This window comes from Melospiza melodia, chromosome 2 (assembly GCF_035770615.1).
Source record: "Melospiza melodia melodia isolate bMelMel2 chromosome 2, bMelMel2.pri, whole genome shotgun sequence".
Lineage (NCBI taxonomy): Eukaryota > Metazoa > Chordata > Aves > Passeriformes > Passerellidae > Melospiza > Melospiza melodia.
The window spans coordinates 118,406,997-118,429,610 of record NC_086195.1 but is presented as its reverse complement, the minus strand read 5'-3'; the positions used below and the strand labels follow the sequence as shown (position 1 = coordinate 118,429,610).

At 39.6% G+C, this 22,614-nt stretch overlaps 1 protein-coding gene across 2 annotated transcripts in view; it reads right to left on the bottom strand.

Annotated features, from left to right (window-relative positions):
- Positions 1-12,465, bottom strand: part of PPP2R3B (protein phosphatase 2 regulatory subunit B''beta) — a 44,553-nt gene extending 32,088 nt beyond the window's left edge. The window contains exons 1-2 of one of the 2 annotated variants that reach the window (XM_063149699.1): positions 12,419-12,465; positions 10,607-10,969 (exon numbers count right to left, since the gene is read on the bottom strand). In XM_063149699.1, coding sequence (XP_063005769.1) covers positions 10,607-10,954 — 348 coding nt within the window. In that variant the 5' untranslated portion in view covers positions 10,955-10,969; positions 12,419-12,465. Of the gene's footprint in view, positions 1-10,606; positions 10,970-12,192; positions 12,214-12,418 lie in introns of those variants that run through there. The other variant, XM_063149700.1, reaches the window with a different exon arrangement.
- Positions 12,466-22,614: the final 10,149 nt, after the last annotated feature.

The following is a 22,614-nucleotide window of genomic DNA, read 5'->3' as shown; positions in this document are numbered from 1 at the left end:
AGTGATGGATTGTCACACTGAGAGCTAACCTAAAAGAGTGAAGTGCCAGTCTGGAACCTAAAAGGCCTGGAGCTCCTGAACCTGCTGAAGGAGCCTCAGTAACAAAGAAATGTTCTGAACTCCATTTTTGAAGGAGGTGTGTATTTCCCTCCTTTATTCAAACAGAACTCAGAACCCATCATAACTTAGCCAGCAAACCAGGTTCAGTGTTTTGAATATTCTGCATTGCTTTCTCGTAATATTACTTCACTGCTCCAAGTCAATCCTATTGTTAGTCTCATATGTTTTAGCACTACGGTTTCCAACCTAGTGGCCATTTATATACCTGGGTATTTGTTGTTCACAGGTTGCAATTTGTTGTTCCAGAGATTGCAACTGGCTACTAATCACATAATTTTCACCATCTAAATGGAAAAGGGGTTGGTATTGCCACATTTAAGGAGACTGAGCACTTATAAAGCAATGTGGTCATGAGTCCCCTAAGATCTGTTTTAACCTTTTCAGTCATGAATTAATCACAGGGGAAAGTCAGCTTTCATCCTGACTGAACTGGAAGTGTTGTAATGTTACTTTTATTCTAAATCTGAATTCTCTCCAGTGAAAGCTAAGGCAAAATCCTTTACTGGGTGAAGGTCTGGGTGCCAGCCATGAAGCTGTTCAAGTATCCTGGCAGCCTATTATTAGCTAGATAAACAAACAGGGGGGAAGATGCATGCTCAGAGCTTCCTTCCAAAGCTAAAGATACACACTATGAATGACTGGACTCAAGGAGTGTGGCCAAAGAGTTCATCACTTTAACAAAGATCTGAAAATACACAAGAGTAACACAGCAAAAATAACACAATATTCTGGGTATTGTAGAGGAAATACAACCTTGAAGACAACTTTAAAAACCCCTTAAGTATTTGCCTAGCAAACCAGAATTTCTTGTCAGAAGCATATACCAGCAGTATATTAACGTCTTAATCTCTTAAGTGACCTCAAATCTGGAAAAAGCATTACAGGAAGACCCCAAGAAAATAATTTTCAGCCATATAAAAACTTTAGTTACTGGAGTCTAGCATTCAACCCAATAAAACATGAACCAAGATGACAGAAAGCCTGTTTGGCTATTGGAGGAAATTTAAATAAGGCTGAATAGGCAATCCCAATGGCAACAGCATGGAACCCAACAGCATTCCTCAGCCTGTGATAGTGCAGAAACTAAGAGTGGCTTCTGGGTTAACTGTGGAAAGAAAATTGTTGTACCTCCAAATCAGTCACTGTAAAGGGCTGTAATGCAACTAATGCAACCCTTTACAAAAGTAACTTAATAGTGAGGGGCAGAACACAGCAGTTAAGAGAAGCAAGGCAAGGTGGCACCTTCTCAATACAGAAAAAAAAATATGGCATGACTAATGTAGTATTTAAGATATATTCAGAGGTTTTAAAGTAGAAAGAAGGCACTAGTAAAAACAAATAGGTCAGGAAAATATACAAGAAGTCAATCAGCTAAGGATGTTAGCTAAAACAGCTACTATGAGGCAAAAAAATACAAAGAAGAAATTACATAAATATACTAGAAGACAAACAAAAGAAGCAATTCTTTGCTAGACTAAGAAAACAAGAAATCCCAAACCAAACAACCCTAAAATGCTGAGTTCTTTTTTTTTTCCACTCAAACATTATTGTCTAGTCTAGACTACCACCATTATTTAATGTTATCAAGAATTATTTCTAAGCCAGATGGTCCATACCTCGCCTTTGCTATACTGAAAGATCCTGAAACTAACTTTTTGCTAGCAACTTCCCATTTGTAACTGCTGTGCATGAAAAGAGAACAAGAGGACAATGCATTTGCGAACTGAACAGAATAACCAAGTACTACTATCCATGCCTAACTCTCCTTTGGATGGGAGTCATCCCTTTGCAGCAGTACACTCCCAAAACCCAAGGGAGCCAACATGTACAATGCGCACACAGCAGAAGGAATCAAGTTATTAGGCTCATATTCAACAACCAGCTATGGAAACTGATTGCTTTAAAAGTCATGGACAGTTTTCCTGGAGTGAGTATGACATACTGATGAACTGCTAGATGTTGACACTGTGCAGTTCAGAAATCTACCTTCCCAAGAAGAAACTGATCCTTTGGCCTTGGGAGGGAGTTCATGTGCATCTGGGCCTAGACACATAAGTTTTTTTTCTTGTAGGATGCAATGCCTCCCCACTGGAATGGGAAGTTTTGCATGTAAATGCCTTCTTGAATAATTATTTAAATTTTCCAGTAGTCTTGGATTAGACAGAACAATGCCTGGCAGTTCTTTCCACAGCATTTAAGAGAATCCAGAATTCTTAGGAGACAAGACAGTGAGTAAGTAAAAAGACAGCAGTTAGATGCCAGATGTGTGGTCATGTTAGTAGGCCAGGAAGGAGGGGCGGATCAGATTTTCTGCACATTACAAAAGAAAGCCGTGTATGAACACCAGCTGCTAAGGGCCATTATCAGCTTACAACTAAGATAAGATACATGTCACCTTGCTATGATTACACAGCCTGGACTCCAAAGACATAGCAAAGGCCTTTTTCAGTTTGTCATCTGCATCTGACAGACTAACTTCAGCAAGCATCAATCAGTTATAAAACCAATGCCTGACAACAAAGGAATGGTTTACAACCCTTTAGAATAATTCTCATGTTCTCTGCCGTCTTAAAAAAAGTCACTTCACATTTTATTTATTTGTGTACAGCATAAACTGACTTTTAAGGGAAAAAGGTTGTTGGAATAGTTTTGCAGATGAAGCCAATTTACTATTCATGATCTTCACATGACTCTATTCATCAGATCATGAAAACCAAGACCACCCAAACTGATGCTGATGAGGTGAGTATTAAAGAGAGAAAGCTATAAAGAAAAAAAATCTACTATGGATTACACAAATTAGTCATATTTCCTCTAATAAGATGCTGTGCTTTTACATTTTCAATCAACTGTGATGCTACAGAGGCTATCCACAGATGAAGCTACAGTCCACAACATATGCACTTGTAATTTTACCAATATAAGCCTCTGAATAGCAGACTTAGATTAAAATAAACAATCAGTTCAGGTTGATTCAGAACGCCAGAAATTTTCCTACAAGAGACAGCAGCTTTTAAAACCAAGTTTAATGACATGCATTATAGAACTTTACAAAGTCACACTGGCCATTTCGGATATTTAGCAATTTCTAGATTGTTATTATTGTTATTATTTACATTGTGCCACCTGAATTTAGAAGTTGACAGTAATTTAGAAGTCTGGTATTAAGAACATGAATGACATTTTATAACTGTCCAGCAATTTAGTTAAACACTGTATAACCTGTTCAGTACTTCCATCTGAAGTAAGTCGTTATGTAAATTTTACATATTTTTTTCAAGCAGTCTGGAAAAATTGTTCTAAAACATTGGGCTTAATTTTGTCACTTGATAAATAAGCAAGGAGTCAAAATTTTACATGGTGTTTTCAGTGTGTTAAAAGCAAGAGAAGAAAATTAGTCATCTTTTGTTTAAAAATCTGATACTACAACAGGAAAGTCTCCTGTTACAGTATTTGCTGTAAATGACTATTCACAAAGATTTTGCAGGTAGAAAAATAATCTAGCTCATTGTTTCAATATTGCATAATTTCAAATAGTTTGCTTTATCTTTTGGTAAAGTATGTCACAAAGATTATTATTTACAATACATCAGTATTCATCATATCTACTAGAAATGTTTACAAAATTTAGAAAATTGTTTATTGTTTATCAATACAAATCTAGCTTCTAAAGGAATAAAACTCATTGAGAACTATTCTCCTGGTTCTGCTGAATCAAAAAAAAAACACCTAATCAAGTAATTTGATAAGTTCTACAAGGCTTCTTTTGTCAAGAAAATCAAACTGAACCTAATTCACACTGAACACATCATGCAAGTACTTGGCAATGATTTCTTCAGCACCCACTCAGTATTTCCCCTTACATCTCCCCATGTAGATTCCATGTACATTTTCCTTTTAGACTTCCAGCTCATCCCACTCAACCTGAAATCAGCCAAAGTTTCTAGCAGGATCTGCACAGAACAAATATCCAAGGCTAGTTCCATATGAAATGAAACTAAACAGCATGCACAAGGTTAATGGGACACATATCCCAAGAGCTCATCGTTCCTGCAAGCACCTGTGGTCAAGAAGCAGTACATGGGTGGCTCTACAGTTTCTAGCTGTTTTCCACATGATTGCTATGCAAAAGGAGCACATCTAACATTAAATACTGGAACATGCTTTTAAAAACACATCTTGGTCACTGTAGGTTTCCATGGACTCATTTTAAGTTGTATCTGTTGTTTGCAGAGTACAAATTATTCTTATCTACCAGACACTGGTATCATGTGGTTAACTGGAAGACATACTAACAGCACCCCACAACACCATAACATTTACATGTTATATGTAAATAACAAAGGAGTTATTTACATATTATGGCACACTTAAAACACTAAATTTAGTAACCATTTGTTGCTGACTGTGAAAAACAATGAGTAGGCTTAATTAGTATCTTATTGAATCAATGCAGTGAGTTAAATACAATGAAAGCAAGGCAACTGTAAGAAAATTGTGAGTGCAAAACCTCTTAATTTGCCAAGGCTTGGTCATGTGATTTTACCACTGGCATTTGGAAGATTTTTCTCATAACATGGCTTGCAGAAAAGTCCTGAGCACCCATTGACTAGGAAACAACAGTGGACAAACTCCTTCACTGGATGAGCTGCATTTGTGATTTTATGCTGAAGTAAGCCCATACATACTTTTGGCCTCAACTTTATTTCTTGCTGACAGAGTAAATGTAAGACATATGAAGAAATTCTTAAAAACAGGTTCTCAAGCATCACTGGATTAAAAAAAAAAGTGCTATCTCATCTACATCAATACCTAATTTCCTCACAGACTGAACACCCATTTAAAAAAAAGGACTGTTTAAATGACTGATATAAAGCTATAATTAAGTTTACTTGTTTTAAAAGACTGAACAGAGAAGCTACTGAAAAGTAATGACCTGTAAGCAATGATGATATAGCTTTGAACTTTTTTTTGTTTGCTTTTAAATGCCAGTTACTCACACAGGTGTGACTGTCATTATTAAATGTCATAATTCCCAACTGAATTAATTTTAATTGTCCTGGGTCAGGATTCAGGTGAGCTTCCAACTCACCTGAAGAAAGCTAAAAAATTCTGATTTCCATTTCTCAGTACTAGAAATGCCAAAAACTCTTAGACTGCATGCAGCATACAAAAATATGAGTTTCCAGTAGGACACAAGTGCAACTGCCACTTTGAAAGAGGACAAAAGTTCATTATTTTTTAAATAAAGCACAAAGTGTAAACAAAATCAATATAACTGCCAACAAGAGTAACATTTACATGCCAGGGTAACAAGATACAGTTAGAATAAGGAGCATTATCATAACCCTGCAACAGTTTCTCAATTCCGTTTCTCAATTATGAATAAAAAGAACAGTTAGTTCTTTAATCAGGAAAATGGCTCTTCTATTCCAAGCTATTCAGTACAGCAAAGCTTAAGATGAATAACACAACGTACTACCAGTGCTGCTTATGTTGACTACTATTACATCACCCCACTCAAAGCTAATGATGATTTTATAGGAGCACCTATAACTGCACTCTTCCAGACTCTAATATGAACTTTTGGCTGCCCTTTCTTTGTTGGCACCATAGAAGGAGCTTTATTGAGATCACACTAATGCTGACATCTCTCATAATGCCCAGTTATCACTGTGAAAGTACATCAGTTTGATAGCAGGTTATTTACAGTCTCCCTTTAAGTCACGGGCTTGAGTTGAAAGCCAAGTCCAGCATCCTCCCCACTTAGTGATAGGACAGGGCACTACTAACACTATCTTTGCCTGATACAGAGTTAGGGAGTGTCTGTGCTGGACCACACAGCACAATCTGGTGTGCAGAGCAATGCTAGCACAGCCCAGGCTCTGGAGTTCACAGTTCTGCTATGAACGAGGCAGCAATTCAGATGCAGACACACTGTGTAAGATGATGGTATCAGCCCAGCTACTCTCCACCCGGAGCTCTCAGAATTAATTTATTTAAAAAGCAACTGTTAAGTGTTATTCAGACTTCAGCCCATGTTAAAAGGTTTCATTCTAGCCTCCCTTTAAACTAAAATGGATGACAGCAGTATCACTACGTTTAAATCAAGCAACTGATTACAAAAATTTGGCAAGAATGTTGCTCATGTTGAAGCTAAGCAGCCATATATTAAAGAAGTAAAAACATTTACAAGTTACAGAAATAGGAGGAAAATGAGCTTTAATTGCCACAGGATAACAAGCAGGAACATCATGCTTATCAGACAAAGGAAACAAAGAAACCATTTCAAGAAGTACCTTTATATCAAAGGTTGACCCTGCAGAGAAATGGAAAATAACTTTGAAGTACTTCTGATTGTATCACATTCTCTCTGCACCACCATCCCACAAAATGCCCACAGGGAATTCTGTGAATTATTTCCCCAGATGCCTTGAACACCAGGCACCTTTTAGACCTTGAGGACTGGGATTTTTGACAGTGGGATGCCCAGTGTACAATTGTGTATGCCCCAGGTGCTTAGGATAATCTAGACTCCAAGAAACACTGTTAAATCTATCTACAGTTGTGATAAGGGTTAGAAGAAATCTACAGCATCCTTCTAGTTTCAAAGTTACAGCCCTAGAATTTCTTCAACAATACACTCAGAAAATAATTGAGACTTGAATGCTGAAATTTTTTGTCTCTACTTTTTTGTTATTTGAAGCATATAGTACACAGAAATCACAGGCCTACTTGCAGAATACCAAGTGCTAGCAAGCACTTCACATCACATAACCAAAGCACCAGAACTCTGCAATTAACATGTTCACACAATGGGGACAGTCACATTTCACAGTCACTGTGAATGGCACCATACAAGCGAAGCAAAGTAAAGCATAAAGTGTCATTTTTTTTCCCATAAAGGAAAAAAAAATCCATAAACAAACACTGTTTTGCTTTCATTTGCATTAAAACACACAAAGATGAATTTTCATGGTAGAGCTTTGAACAGGTTTTGAAATGTGCATTTGGATTAAGTCAACAGTTTACTTTTAACATGTTTTTAAGTGACCTGTCCAGATGAAAAAATTCTATAAAGACCATGTAGGTTCTTTCATTATTGGAATAAGTACTTTTGACTTGCTAATCAGGAGAGGGCTCCAACTATCTTGAAAGACAGCAAATTATCCTCTGGCATGACATTAGTGTTTCAGCAAAATACATGGCAATTTCTGTATTTTGGATAGAAATATAACCCACAGGCTTCAATTATAAGCTAATCTCTGGAAAAAAAGCAAAGATCTCCTTGAATACAATAGCTGACAGCTACAGTACATTTAATACTGTTTAATGGTTGCCATCAGCACACCAACTTATTTTGCTCATATGCTACTGTTTAAAGTATAAAAAGATTACACATCTAATTAGATTCTAATTAAGAATGCTTCCTGTTCAGAAAAACATGTTTTGCTAACAAGTACAGAAACCCGTAGGATGGAAATGTTGTTTTCCTACAAAACCATATTTACTTCCTGGTAATTACTTAAAGATAGTGGTTTTCTGTTATCAGCTTTATTGTTTGTATTATCCTTCAAAAAATTGCAGGAACATTTTAAGAAACAGGAAAAAGGCATACAGCAGCCTTACCCATAATCAAATGCAGTGATTTAGCTCAGTGATACTGAAAATGTATCATGCCAAATAGGTTAACTGCTTGTATGCTGCCTTATGAGACTTCCAGTGCATAATGAGAAAAAGTTTAGTAAGATGCTTAAGTTGACTTACATAGTCCAAAAAAGAAATAATTCCCCAGCTCTTTATGACTGGATGTAAAAGCCTTTTCCTAACATCACCCACATGCACACAGAGCTAAGCACATTAACTCATCATTTTCTAGGACTGATATTTAGAATTTTAATCTGTATTAGCTTGTACTGTAGGTCCAGCATCTGAAACATTTTCTTCCACTTATAGAAACAAGATGAGGGCCTCAAACTTACTTAAAACTCATATGAAGTAGGTAGAACCATTGTGGCTTCATCTGAGAAACATAATAAGATGCACAACAGCAGATGCATTAGTTTTGACACTGTGTGAGGTAATTTGTGGAAGAAATTGGGGTACATTGTGCTTTCTAAGAGAAAATACACTGTTGTGGCAGAACATGCAATTCTTGGTGGTATTTAAGAGCTAATTCCAGCTGAAAATGCAATTTACACTTAGAGATTAAGAAACTTTTGGATGAAGATTTAGTTCACCTGAATAATAAAGCTATAAATATGATTGGAAATTCCTCCTGCCCAACCTACTCAAGCAAGGAACAACCTAATTCCTCTAGGTTCTCTCTCAGCACTATACAAACAATTCCAATTAAGTCAAGGATGTTACTCTTCATTAATCTCTTCTAGTTCTTCTGTATGGAATTTACTTCAAGCAATCAACCAAGACACATGAAGAGAAATTGCAGTACACAAGTTAGTGATCAAGTATAGTAAATAACAGTGAGTTTTAACAGAAAACTTTGTCTTTTGCTTTGCCTGCTTTTATCTGATATGAGAATAAACTGAGCATCTGTTGACTGACTATCTGCATTTTACTAGAACAGGAAATATAATAGTGTGAACAACAACAAAAAAGTAAATCAATCATCATGCCCCGCTGTCTGGCTGGTGATTGTACATAAACACAAGTCCCTATTATTGTAAAGTCAATCTAGACAAACACTGGACTGGACATGTGGTGTTTTGGAGCTAGGAAGTTGTCAGACTAGATTTGAAAATTAGTATTTATGAAACCAAGAGGTCACTTCAGATTAAATGTTTAAGTGCAGAAGTGTCATGCTGTTACTCCTGTGGCTTAAAGGGTAAGTCTACACACTCAATGCATATCAATAACAAACAATAAATAACTGATCCTCTTAAACATCCCAGCTTTATCCTCTCTACCCTTACCCAACTGAACAGGCTTCTCTGGGATACCAGGTTTGGACACTGCAATAAGTTAGATACCAAAGTATATAGAGCAATTGGGAATTACAACCTCTTAAAATTTTCCAGTACTATTAAAATGTATGAATTTATAGTCCTGTAGCACAAACAGCATAAAAACTCTTTGAAGTCTTTATGAATGTGATGAAGTTCAGCAAGGTCAAGTGGAAGGCTCTGCATCTGGGACAAGAAAATCCCAAGCCACAAACAGACTGGGTGGGGAACAGACTGAGAGGAGCCCTGGGATGGAGGACTTGGGGATGTTGCTGGATGAAAAGCTCAGCATGACCCAGCAATGTGCACTTGCAGCTCAGAAAGCCAAACATCCTGGGCTGCATCAATATCAGCCAGCCAGCAGGGCAAGGTGGGTGATTCTGCCCCTCTGCTCTGGTCTGGTGAGAGCCCAGCTGGAGTGCTGTGCCCACCTCTGGGGTGCTCAGCAAAAGAAGGATTGGATCTGCTGGAGCAAGTCCAGAGGAAGGTCACAAAGATGATCACAGGGCTGCAGCACCTTGCCAAAGAAGAGAGGCTGAGAGAGTTGAGGTTGTTCCATGTGGAGAAGAGAAGGCTCTGGGGAGAACTTAGAGAAGCCGTCCAGTACTTAAAGGGGCATGTTGTGACAGGACAAGGGGAAAGGGCTTTAAACTAAACACAACTAAAAGGGCTTGAATCTAAACTAAACCAAGGGTAGGCTTAGATCAAATATTATGAAGAAATTATTGAAATTCCTTACTGAAACAGGCTGTCCAGAGAAGCTGTGCATCTCCCATCCTGGGAGCGCTCAAAGCCTGGCTGGATGGGGCTTTGTGCAATGTGGTCTAATGGAAGATGTCCCTGTCCATGGCAGGGTGGCTGGAACTAGAGGGTCATGAAGGTCCCGTGCAGTCCAAACCATTCTGTAATTCTATGATTCTAGGGTTGTTGATAATACATAAGCAACACTTAATTTTGTCAGTCATGACAAAATTTTCTATCCAGTTTGGTTTTTCTTTATGAAAAGAGCTAGAAACTAGATTTTGAACTGAACTGCAAGCCTAAAAAGAAGGTTTCAGGTTGGGGGCAGGGTTGCCATCCTTGCACAGAGGGCATTGTCTGTTACAAATAAAGAGCTCATTAGGAAGGAAGTGCTGAGTGTACCATGCAGTACCAAAACAATTACTTTGTTAATATGCAGATCCAGTGAAGCCAAATTTGAGTCTTGTACTAACAACAGTGCCTGGTATCATTAGACAAAGGAATATTTGCAGTCAAGGCAGTCTGTTACAAAAGGAACACAAACACAAGGACTTAAATTTATCCACAATTAGATGGCAAGGACCCAAGATAGTCTTATGGAAGCTCAGGCCACCTATCCACTAATAATACACAAACATTGGTATTTTAGGTTCAGTGCAGCTGCTTCACTCCACTCCTGATACCTCCTCTGGGGTAACTATTTACTTACATAATTTGCCAATACCACAAACACAAAAGTCAGTTCCATTTAAACAAATAAATCTAAAAAGAAACAAACTTACTTCTTTGGTCCCGGAGGATCGATGTGATGCTCTGACATTAGAAATGTTCCTTGAGCTAGCTGGAGTTGCCAATGGAAGAGCAGTAGAAAGCTGAGGAGGACTCAAAGACAACAAAGGCAATCTGGTATCTCCTAATATGCACTGCTTGGAATTGGAATTTTTACTGGTGAAGTTCTTATGTTTACTGTTTCCTGAATCTGTGTTACCAAACTCTGTTTTCTCCTTATTCTTGATTCTTCTCAAGCAGTCCTTTAGTATTAGCTGAGTGGCAGGCTGACTCAACCAGCACAAAAAGAGTTCATCCACCTTCATTTCCACTGCAGGTTGCAGAACTTTTCCAGGTGACATTTTCTGCCAGTTTCCCTGTTTTGTTGGTTCAAATTCAAAGTAAATATTTGACAATCATATAAATATTCCATTCACCTTTCAGTGTTTCACAGGCATTATTTAACAAAGTGCTAATATCGATTCCCTCAAGATACCAAGAGAAGCTGAGAATTATATTTTAACATGTGACTTCAACAACATTTTATAAGTGTAAGCCATAAATCAGTCAGAGTCAATTCCAATAATTTCTTTTAAATAATGGATAACTTATTTTAAAAGCATACTGTGTAAATGGTGGAGACTGGAGAACAAGAAATTGCACTTGGGCTTTTTCAAAAAGATAGCTAACAAATATTACAAATATCCTCTAAGAATATGTGTTAAAAACACATGTATTATGGAAACTAGGACTTGAAAATACTCATAACTGAACATACTAAGAAGTAAATATCTAAGCAGTTTATGCTAAACCCCGGTGATAAAACAAATAAGATTTAATAAGCAAGTCTTTCAGTCAAGAGATTTAGAACTAAGACTGGAGGCTTGATTTTCATTCTGAAGTTGTGATATGGATTCCACATCTTGCATCCCCCCATGTGAGGGATTCCCAAAGCCTTGCCATTTGATATTTTAAAACCTCTTATGTGACATTCACTTTTGCAGCTTTTCAAAACCAATGTAAAATCCGATGTAACTCAAGAACTGCAACAGTGTGATTTCAGGTTCAGTTACTCACCTGAAAAAAACAGGTTTTTGGTGGTTTTTAGTTTTTCTGGTTTTTTTTTTTTATTCTTTTTTTGTGTGTGTTAGAGAGACAGAGGATTGGAATGAAACACTGAGAACAGAATAAAATTTACTATAAAGATTTTCAGCATCCAATTACTTCATGATTTGGTACAGTTCAAATAAAAACCTATGCTTCCTCCCGTCTGTGCTTTTTTTTTTTAAAGCCCTTCACAAAATTTAATCTATATACAAAAATCACATGATAAAAGATACATGATTGATAATCTTAGACGTCTCTTCAAACCTAAATGATTCTATATATAAATACTTAGCTGAACAAGCCGTAAAACAAGCACTTCAGTTTGGAACCGAATAACACCTGGCAAGCGAACATCCTATTAAAACCTAAAGCTCATCCTTGTCCCACGGCAGAACAAGCCTTTTAAAAGTGCACCACCTAAACTTTCTGGACCTCGATAACTACGCAGTTCAGTTATTCCGATTCTAAAAGTGAAGAAAACCCGTCTCCCTACTTTTTAAGCTCAACTCCGTCACGGCGCCGGCGGCTGCGCTCAGGCACCCTCAAGCGCCACCCGCCTGGAAAGGAACGGTCCTGGGCAGGGGCCAGCCCGGCACCGCCCCGGCGCGGGGAGCCGGCGCTGCGGCCACAGCTCGCTCCGCTCGGGCGGGCCCCGCACCGAGCCCGCAGCAGCAGCTCAGAAGCGCCGTGACTCCACAGCCCCAGCCAGCCACGCTCACCTGCCCCGTTCCGCCTCCGCCACGGCCCCTTCCCGCCGCCGCCGCCTTCAAACGCGCGCCTCCTTCCGGCCCGGCCCGGCCCGGCCGCCGCCATCTCGCGAGAGCGCGGCCCTTCCGCCCCGCGGGACGCGGCCGCTGGTCGCCATGGCGACGGGCCAGACGGGGCCGCCGGGCCGGCGCTGCGCTGCCCTGACCGAGCCACCGCCACCGCCGCCGTATGAGCTCAGCTTAGAGCTCTGACAAGGTCTCGGCCTCTGACGGGCTGCTCCTCACTGGTTCTCTGAGGGGAGCTGGCAAAGGGATGAAGGGGCAGAGTATTTCCTCAGCAAGTTTGCTGATGGCGCAAAGCCGGGAGGAGTGGCCGATACCCCAGAGGCCTGTGCAGCCCTTCGGAAAGATCTCGACGGCTTGAAGAGAGGGTCAGAGAAGAACTGTCTGGAGTTCAACAAAAGCAAATTCCTCCCCTGCACCTGGGAAGGAACAACCCTGGCACCAGCACCGGCTGGGGCTGACCTGCGGGGAGCAGCTCTGCCCAGAAGGACCTGGATGTCCTGGGGAACAGCGAGCTGTCCCTGAGCCAGCAGTGTGTCCTTGGGGACAAGGCCAGTGCTGTCCAGGGATGCACAAGGAGGAGCATTGCCAGCAGGTCGAGGGAGGTTGTCCTGCCCCTCTGCTCAGCCCTGGTGAGGTCCCATCTGGGTTCTGGTCTCCCCAGCCCAAGACACTCCTGGAGAGGGTCCAGCAGAGGGTGACAAAGAGAGTAAGGTGACAGGAGCATCTCTGTTAAGAGGAAAGGCAGAGGGAGCTGGGCCTGTTCAGCCTCGAGAAGACATGACTAGGAGGGGACCTTATTAATGTGTATACACATTAAAAGGGAATGGGTCCAGACACTTCTTGGTGTTGCCAACCACTAGGACATGAGGCAAGGGCCAGAAACTGATGCACAGGAAGCTCCACCTGAATAAGAGTAAGAATGTCTTTACTGTGCAGGTGACCACACACTGGAACAGATTGCCCAGATTGCCCAGAGAGGTTGTAGAGTCTCCCTTGTGGAAGATGTACAAGAACCATCTGGATGCCCTTCTGTGCCATGTGCTCTAGGATGAGCCTGCCTCAGCAGAGAGGTTGGATCAGATGACCCACTGTAATCCCTTCCACACAATTTACCCATTCTGTGGTTCTGTGAAAGTGAGCTGGTTCCATCTGCTAAATGCTGTTAAAAGGAGAACACTAAATGCTCTTTCTACACAATGGCTATGGTTACCACTAGTGTTATGGGATTGCAAACGATAGGATGAAAGAGGAGGTGGAGGCAGTAACAAATAGAAGGATAATCCCCTTACTAAGAGAACGATGTGTGCTAGTCTGTTTGCAGCCCCGTTTTTGTATTGGAAAACATACACTGGGATTTTGTGGTTGTCAGCTTTCAGGGCTGTCACCCCTTTGAGGCTCTATGGATGCATATATCAGTGGGGTTTAGGTGGTTGACCATTGGCCCATATAGTTTTTTTTCTTTGATATTTTTTGCATCAGTGACTGTGGTATTTTTACATCAGACTCCCTACTTCCACTGCACTGATTTTTCCTCATGTGTCTATGCTTCACTTTTGTTAATCCATTTTACATTCTGCCAATTTCTTTACCAGCAGACACTCTCCGGATTTATGAAAAGTTATTATTACAAATTGTTGGAACAATAATGCTGTAGAAATGGGGCTGTACTGAAGATGATACAGTGGTTTGGAGGGAAGGCTTGAAAATGTACGCAAGAGTAAAATAGGGTAAGTGAAGGAATGTGCTTGCTTTCTCATTTTTGGAAGCTTGTGGAGAGGACACAAAGATAAGAAAGGGCTCAGAAGAAGCAAAAGCCAAGATGCTGTGAGAGAAATCTGGTACAGTCCAACACAATTACATTTAGGTAATACCAGAATGATAGATAATAACAGTCATCTGGCAAAACCCAGTATTATTCTTCTGAGTATATCAGAAGGCTTTAGCTTCCAGCTTTAAACACTGAAATATATTTTCACAAGTCTTAAAATGAGATTCTGCACGTAAGAAGACATTGAAAGTTCTTGAGGGAGTCTCCACTCTGAAGTGGGGTAGTATTCTGTTTCCTGCCCATTGGTTGGTTGTTGATGAAGTTAGAAAATATGCCTTTGCAAAGCCACAGTGGACAAAATGGCATTTTTTAAACTGGAGTAGAACATTCAACATACCACAGTGGAAGCAGATGTCAAAGTATGGATAAATCTGTATATAATATGGAAGTAGCTTTTTAAGTAGAGAAAAGAAATTTAAAACCCTGTGTTATGGATAGCAGCAAGATTTTTGGCGGAGAACTGAAGGGCTGAATTAAGAAGACTGATAGCAGAGCAAGAGACATGGAACAAAGAGGACTTTTAAAACATTTTGAATGCCTTTGAAGCATTCCTTAGTGATGGTGTAGCCATCTGTTGATTGACATGTTGAAGACAGGTGGGAAGAAGGGGATCAGAGACTGACTTGACAGAGTTGTAGAGTTGGATATCATCTGCAAAGAGATGATGCCCTTTGTTGAAACTGGCAATGAGATCTCCCAGAGGAACATTAGAAATAAGAAAAAAAGAAATGAAAAAAGGCTCCTCTGAGAGATGCACACAGTCATAGTGTTCTGTCATGCATGCTAGGGTAGATTCAAAGCAATTCTAACTCTGACTTCATTAGACTGTATCATGGATAACATTGGTGTGAGAGAGGAATCAATTCCATGTGCCTTCTGTTAAGCAGAAAACACTTTGGGCATCCTCATCAGGTTGTGCCAGTAGTGGCAATTGAGACAGATGTTTTGAACTTGTGTCTATTTGAATCAGGTCCACTCAGCAGTGTATCTACTGGTAGAGGTGTGTTTTTGTAGAGATACAGGGGCTCAAACTTGGCCAAAAGTGGAGAAATACCTAAACTGAACCTCTTTATTCTGATCTTCCACTGAGAATTGAAACTTGAAATCCTTTTTGACTGCTATTTCCTTGTTCTTGCTTGACACAGTGAGTACAGAAGCTGACCCTTTTTTACATTGCTTTCAATGTATGGAAAACAAAAATCTGTTCTAGTGTCTTACCATTTTTAGGAAATGTATCCATCTGGTTTAAAGATGGTTTCCTTTAAAATCCATTGAATAATTATTAAATATTAAAGTACCAAGCATACAGTATCCAACTGAAAGTTTAGTGATGTGGTCACACTTAGCATTGCTGTAAAAGACACAGACTATGCTTTAGGTAAGGCACTTGTTTAATAAGTGCAAGAGAGTGGTGCATTGATATAATTTGAGCCAGTTGATAACAGGAGTGCTGGGGCCTGACAGCCCAGTGCAGCGGAGTTAGTGCACCGTGCTGGTGTGGCTGTGTAGCACAGTGCCTCCCTCTATGCTGAGTGTGGAGGTACTAACCCCGGAGCAGAAACTGGAGAGCCACATCCAGCTCTTGTTGCTCTGTTGCCTACAGCTCCTTCCTGACCTTGCTTCACTGCTATTGACTCAGCAGGTGTGATGTTAGCAGCACTGCCAATGTGCGTTCCTGGCTAAATATCAAAGTCATCCTTTGCCTTTATTTGTCGCTGTGTACAGTGACACAGGGCAGTGGTGTTCATAAGCAATATTTCCATTCCTAATCAGCATTTTGCAGTGACCGCTGGGCTTCTTTCTGATAACCTTGGGTCTGTACAACTTAGACACACAGGTCATAAAGAGATGTCTCCAATCTCTCTGTGCTAAAGCAACATTTCTAAGGCCTGATAAATGTTACCCAGAGGGAGACATATAACCTAGATCAGCTGTAACATGACTTAAAAGTTTTCCTCCCCACTACTTAATAAGAATCTCAATTAGTATTTGAAACATACACAACTACATTTTAGGAGTCTAAAGTTAGATAGGATAAATGTTTTTGGAGTATTATATTTACTTGCTTGCACAGGTCTGTGTCAGATGTGCTCTCATCCGGTCTCAAAAGCAGAGTTATCATCCTTAAACAGACTGGCAGTTTGAGGTGGAACATGTGCTGGAGATCAAAATACAGTTCACTGCAGAATTTTTCTGAGTCCTTATTCTGGAGCTTTTCATGTGCCTTTGTGCTGGTTTATCTGGGGAGGGGCTAACTTTCTTCACAGGAGCTGGTATTGTATTGTATTGATTTGTACTGAACAGGGATAAATGTTTTTGGTATTGCTGAGCAGGGGTTACACAGAGCCAAAGCCTTTTCTGCTTTTCCTACTGCCTGCTGATGAGCAGACTATGGATGCATGGGAGATGGTGAGCGAGGACAGCCAACCCCAACAGACCAAAGGGTTATTCCACACTATATGACACCATGATCAGTATATAAAAAGAGGGGAAGAAGGAGGAAGAGGGGGATGTTTGGAGTGATGATTCTTGTCTTCTCAAGTCACTGTTCTGTATGATGGAGCCCTGCTGTCCTGGAGATGCCTGAACACCTGCCTGCCCATGGAAGCAGTGAATTAATGTCATTGTTTTGTTTTGCTTGTGTGCATAGCTTTTGCCTTTCCTCTTAAACTGAGTTTATCTCAACTCATGAGTTTTCTCACTTTTACCTTTCCAATTCTCTCCTTGATCCTGCTGGGGGGGGGGATTGAGTGAGCAGCTGTGTGGTATTTGGTTGATGGCTGGGGTTAAACTATGATAGCCTGTCACTCAGGGAAGAGAACTACAGTACCTCTTTTGAATGCTGCTTTAAGGACAATATTGCATTTTGATTAAGCTTTTGTTTTTATAATGCTTTTATAATGCTTTTGTTGACATATTTCACAACTTTGAAATATGAAGTCCATTTCTAACCTATATATAAGTGCTAAAATTACTATGTCCTAATTTCCTGTTGTGCTAATTTAGTTGGAAGCAGGTGTGCTGGATGCCTCTGACAAGCTAATCACTTTTATTTAAGTTGTTGTTATTGAAAAGTTTGGCCTGATGGGTTCATGGAGGCTGTGCTGCCAAGGTGATGCTCCTTGTGAACCTGCTTATGGTATGCAGTCAGAGACACTTCAGAGCAGTGTAAATGTTGCTTTCCACTAAGTAAAGGATAAGTCTAACATACTTTATGTTAGACTTTACTGACATAAGATGTCACTCAGATTGCTAGTCCTGGTACTAATTTGTGGGGGAATGAAGAGATACATGCCTTATGCTGCATCATTTAAAATGAAGATAGATATTAAGAAAATGGTAGCAAATGGTAATCCATTGGACTATGTACCCATACCAGCTAACTATACCACTCCATCCTGTCTTGCAGCAGCTTACCAAAAATAGAGCTGGAATGGTGAACTATAGGTCATATGGCCTCCAGAAGTAGCATCATAAGCAGGCAAAAATATGTCAGCAATTCTGACTTGGTGCACGTGTTTGGCAGCCAGCAATGCTCTCCAAAGAGCCTAATATTGAGATGGGAGGCTTGAATTTTCTCTGTCTCCTACCACCTTGAGGTAGAATATTGCAGTAATATAGGATCTGGTTAGTAGCTTGCTGGTGCACAACTATTTAAGAGCAAATAAGAGATATAATTGCAAATTATTTTGTAACCTGCCAGCTTGTGTTATGAGTAGAGGCATTTAAACATTCTGTACTTGCAGACACATTTTGTTTTCTCCTTGTCACATGCACCATGTAGTTAGAATAAGGCCATGTCACTGGCTCTCTCCTTAGCTGAGCAGTTGGTTTAAAGCAGGAATATTATATCTCTGCAAGAAAAAGAAAAAAGAGTATAAAATGTAGATACTGTAAGAGCAGGTGCACTACAAGCCAAAGAAGAAAATTGATTCAGCAGTTGTTTGCCATCATGTTTTTAGATTAATTCTTACTGCATATCACTGCAGGGCTCTAGCAATGAGCAGTTCTTATACATTTTACTGAATTACTGTTGGTGTGTTGTTTTTTTCCACAGGGGCCTTGGACTGAACGATGTTTACAGCAGTCCAGATGTGAAGGTTGGTTCTGTATTAAGGCACCCTGATCTTCTAATCCCAGGTTCACATACTTCTGGTGCTGTATTTTATCCAATGGTTTTATCTAGCTTTGTATCCAGGTCACATGGAGTTTATGGAAAACTGCTTGAAATGCAGTCTCTGGGGTGGTGTTTAACAAGGTGTGCGTGAGGATGTTTATGGGGTGTGAGAATGGGAGTCCATTCATTCTCCACGTTGAGTGTTACTGAGCCCAGTTCTCTTCTAACCTTGTCCTGGTGCAATCATTAAAGGGGAGAGAAGACTCTGAGCTCTTGTATCCAGCAGCCTGTAATGTCTGCCAGCTACTTGTCTGCTACCATGCCCAGGTGCTTGGCTCTTGCATCTCCATCCCCTGGCTAGGACCCAGTCTGAAGAGCTGAGACCTAAACTTGTTTTGGGATAGAATCTACTTTTCTTTGTTTCATCAGAGCCGTCTTCATCAGATTATCAATTGGGCAGTGTAAAACAGTGCCTCTACTATTTTTCTACTTTGGCAGTTCTAAAGAAATGTAAATTGTGTAATGGACAAGTATATTTTTATTACTTGGTATCCACAACTGTTTCTGTAATAACATGAATATTTATAGGGCAGGGTCTTTTGAATATCCATGTACATAAATACTTGCAATAAATAGAAACTGCAGTAAACCACAGAATTTTGCCAGCTACCACTGCTCTAATTAGCTCACGGAACTAAAAATAATTAATATAGTTAGTTGTTGGATTACAATACAATGAGAAGTACACACCTAATAAATCACATTGTTTTTATTATTATTTGCTAAGTATCTGGCTGCTTGAGTAATATTTTACAACTTTGGCTAAATTCACCTTGTGCTCTTCAAAGTCAGTAGCAAGATTTCCAGTTTTCATAATGCTATGAGATCAGACACCTATGCTCTGGGGGGTTTAATTCACTGCTGCATTACTCCATTTACAAGATCTGATCTGCGATTTGACCGCTATTTTCATTCAGCAAAACTAAAAGATTAACTATTTCTAAATTTATGAGCTAATTAGTACACTAATACAAACCACATTTATAATTTTCCTGAGTTTGCTTAATCCTTCTTCATTATGAAAGTCAGTTCAGATGTCCGTAAAAGCTTACAGGAAAAAAAAAAGAAAAGTATTTGTTTTCATTTTCATTAGGGAAAAGTGAAAATTCCAAAAGATTCTGGGCAGACAGAGCCACATTCTTTTGCTCTCATTAAAGTCCTTTTAGTTACAGTAGTTAGAGGAGGAAAACACTGTGCAGCTCTCGGCATATGTCTGCAAGGTTGCCAACACCAATAATTTTATCACAAGTTTAATAAGATTTCGTGTTTTTTTTATAAAGCTCCAGAGTCCCATGATTATGTAATAATGTTATCTCCCATTAAATGTGCATGTTAAAAGGAGTTCTTGTAGTTGCAAAGAAAGTATTGGAAATACAAAATTATTGGTTCAAAAATCCTAATAAAAAAAAGAGCCCCAGATTAATTTCTTTAAAATCGAGGTTTTAGAGGCAATCTCAGATTTTGAAAAGTGTTTTTTAATCAAAATATTGTGTCAGTAGTGGCATTAATTCCAGCAGTATTGCTCTTCAAGTATTTTTTGTATAGAATCTGGTGCTACTTTCTTTGTATTCTTCTCCTACTCTATAAACTTCACTTAAGACACAGAAACCCTACACGTTTTTCTGATTTAAGTGCATCAGAATGCTGAGACATAGGGTTAAGAATTGGCTACATATTTTAGATATTGGAGCCAGACAGCAATTCAGTCTAATAATGTGCATGTCTACTATTTCCTGAAAATTTGCTGGTACATGACCCTTTATATGCATATATGTGACCCTACAACAAACTCTTTTATGTGGTGCCAAAAAATGGCATTAGCTTCAGCTGCTTTATTAAATTGCTACCCAAGCTGGCGTGCATTCAGAGCGTATCAGCGGCTCACGCTGCTGTGCCAGCTAACATGGGAACCTCTGCTGCTCTCCTGGCTAACTGGGGTTAGCACACAGACGAAGAACAAAAGCCTCTTGAGTGCTGGGCCAGAGTATTTTGCACACTGTCACAACCGTGTTTGTCCTTTGGTCTGAAAGGAGCACTGGAGGGGCACTAACAATGGCTGGCTGAGCTGCTTTGCTCCCCCAGTCCTCAGTGAGGCAGCATATGCAGCAGACAAGGAGTCTGGCTTTTGAGAGGCATTTATGAAATAGGCTGCAGCTGTGATGAACAATACTGTTCCCAACTAAATATTCTGTCCCAGAGACAAGGTTAGAGAAATAGTCCCTGTAATTAACATTTACCTTTAATACTACCAGCTGAAAAAAGAAGTGAATGTGACAGCAGTCAGCAACTGCCAAGATATAGATCCAATATGGGACTATTATGGAAATGAGAAAAGTGCACACTGGAAGAAGACAAAGCTTGCATAATGTTCCACATGATCCTGGGCAAAATAATTGCAGCTAAAGAATGTAATTTGAATGTATGAAGAGTATTCACAGGGGCTAAATTTATTTGGGTGATGCAGACTCCTCTGGGCTGGAGCTGATTTCCTGATCTGAACTGCCCTCCAGAAGAGCCTGTTGGTATCCCTTGGTTGTGAAAGTTCCCCCATGGGGCTTAGTGGCCATAGGCTAATATGGCCTTTGGGAATAGTCCCCATGGTAACATGAAACTAGCTTGTATTAGTATTTCAATGCTGCTGTTTCCTGACTTTTAAGCACTTCCTCACATATCTTGACTGTCCTGACTCAGTACTTAGCCCTTCTGCAAGGACTGGTACTAAGAACTCTTCTGGAAGGAACAAGACTGGAATGCAACTTTTCAACAAAATTAAGATATTTTTTCTAATTTTCCTTTTTACTGTGTAGTAAAAATTGCTGTCATATGTGTTTTACACTTCTAATATTTTCATAGAGGTGTTCACAAAAGACATTCCATATAGCTCAGCAGAAGTAAACTCATGCAGCAAATGTCCTTAGTTCTGGACCTTGAAATGCAGATAATAGATTAGTCAGAACTATGCACTTGTTTTCCATCCTGTTCAGGACAGAGGACAAGCTTCTTCTTGAATTACTTGCAAATCACATGCTTAAAACCTCTTCTGTGACATCATAAATTAATTTTTTGTGTTTCTGATTATATAACACACTCCAAACTTTGTGTATCTATTTGGTATCTATTCACTTTTACCTATAAAATAGTGCATTTTAATTATTTATATTCCTGCAAGTCTAGAGGATGTAAGGGACCTGAGAAGGGTAGTTGGGCTCTTATTTTCTTGTTCATCAGTGTGCCTGTTAGTAGCTTCCATTGCAGAACCACCCTTATGCCATACAGTGGTGCATGTATTGTTTGGTTCCTCAATTGCTGTTATGGGAAAAGTTGAAAAAAATGTAATTTTTTTTTTAATCTGGGGCTTGACTGATGTCACTGTCATATTTTCTGAAAAATTTCTTTGCCCAGGATTTTCTCCTGGGAAGCTGAGAAGCCTCAGAGAAAAATGAAAACAATAATTATCTGATTTGCTTCTTTTGTGTTTTGCTGCTTTGCAATGTGTTTGGACATCATTTACCAACAGGTGAGTGTTTCATTGGTTTCATGTGAATTGTTCTTACTTAATGGCAATCAGTCCCAAGCTGTGTAGAGACTCTGGAAGGAGTCACAGGTTTTTATTTAGAATCATTTTAGCCTTCTGTCTGTAACCTTTCTGTATTCTTTAGCATAGTTTAGTATGGTATTCTTTAATATAATATAGTATCATAAAATAATAAATTAGCTTTCTAAGAACCTGGATTCAGATGCATCATTCCTTCCTTCGTCTGGGAACCCTGAAAATACAACAGACTGAAATGAATATATTTGTGTGTCTTCTTAGGTTCAGCTCTTCTCTCCACAACTGCTGGTGGGTCACAGGTTCTTGCTAGCATTCACCATTTCCTGCAAATGTGTCTTAATTTAAGAGTTAGTTCAACATTAAGAGCTTTAACTTGTAAGTATTTCTAAAAAAGCCATTATCCTTGATAGTCTGAGCACTTGTCCTGCTCCTCAGAGTGCTTCTATGCATACTTTTTGCACTTGCCTCACACTCCATCTTTACCCTGTGCCTGTGAAACTGCATAAGCTGATGAGGTAAACTCCACCCATAGGTTACTTAGAGAACACAAATTCCCTGTGAGCATGCCCAGCATCATGCAGAGC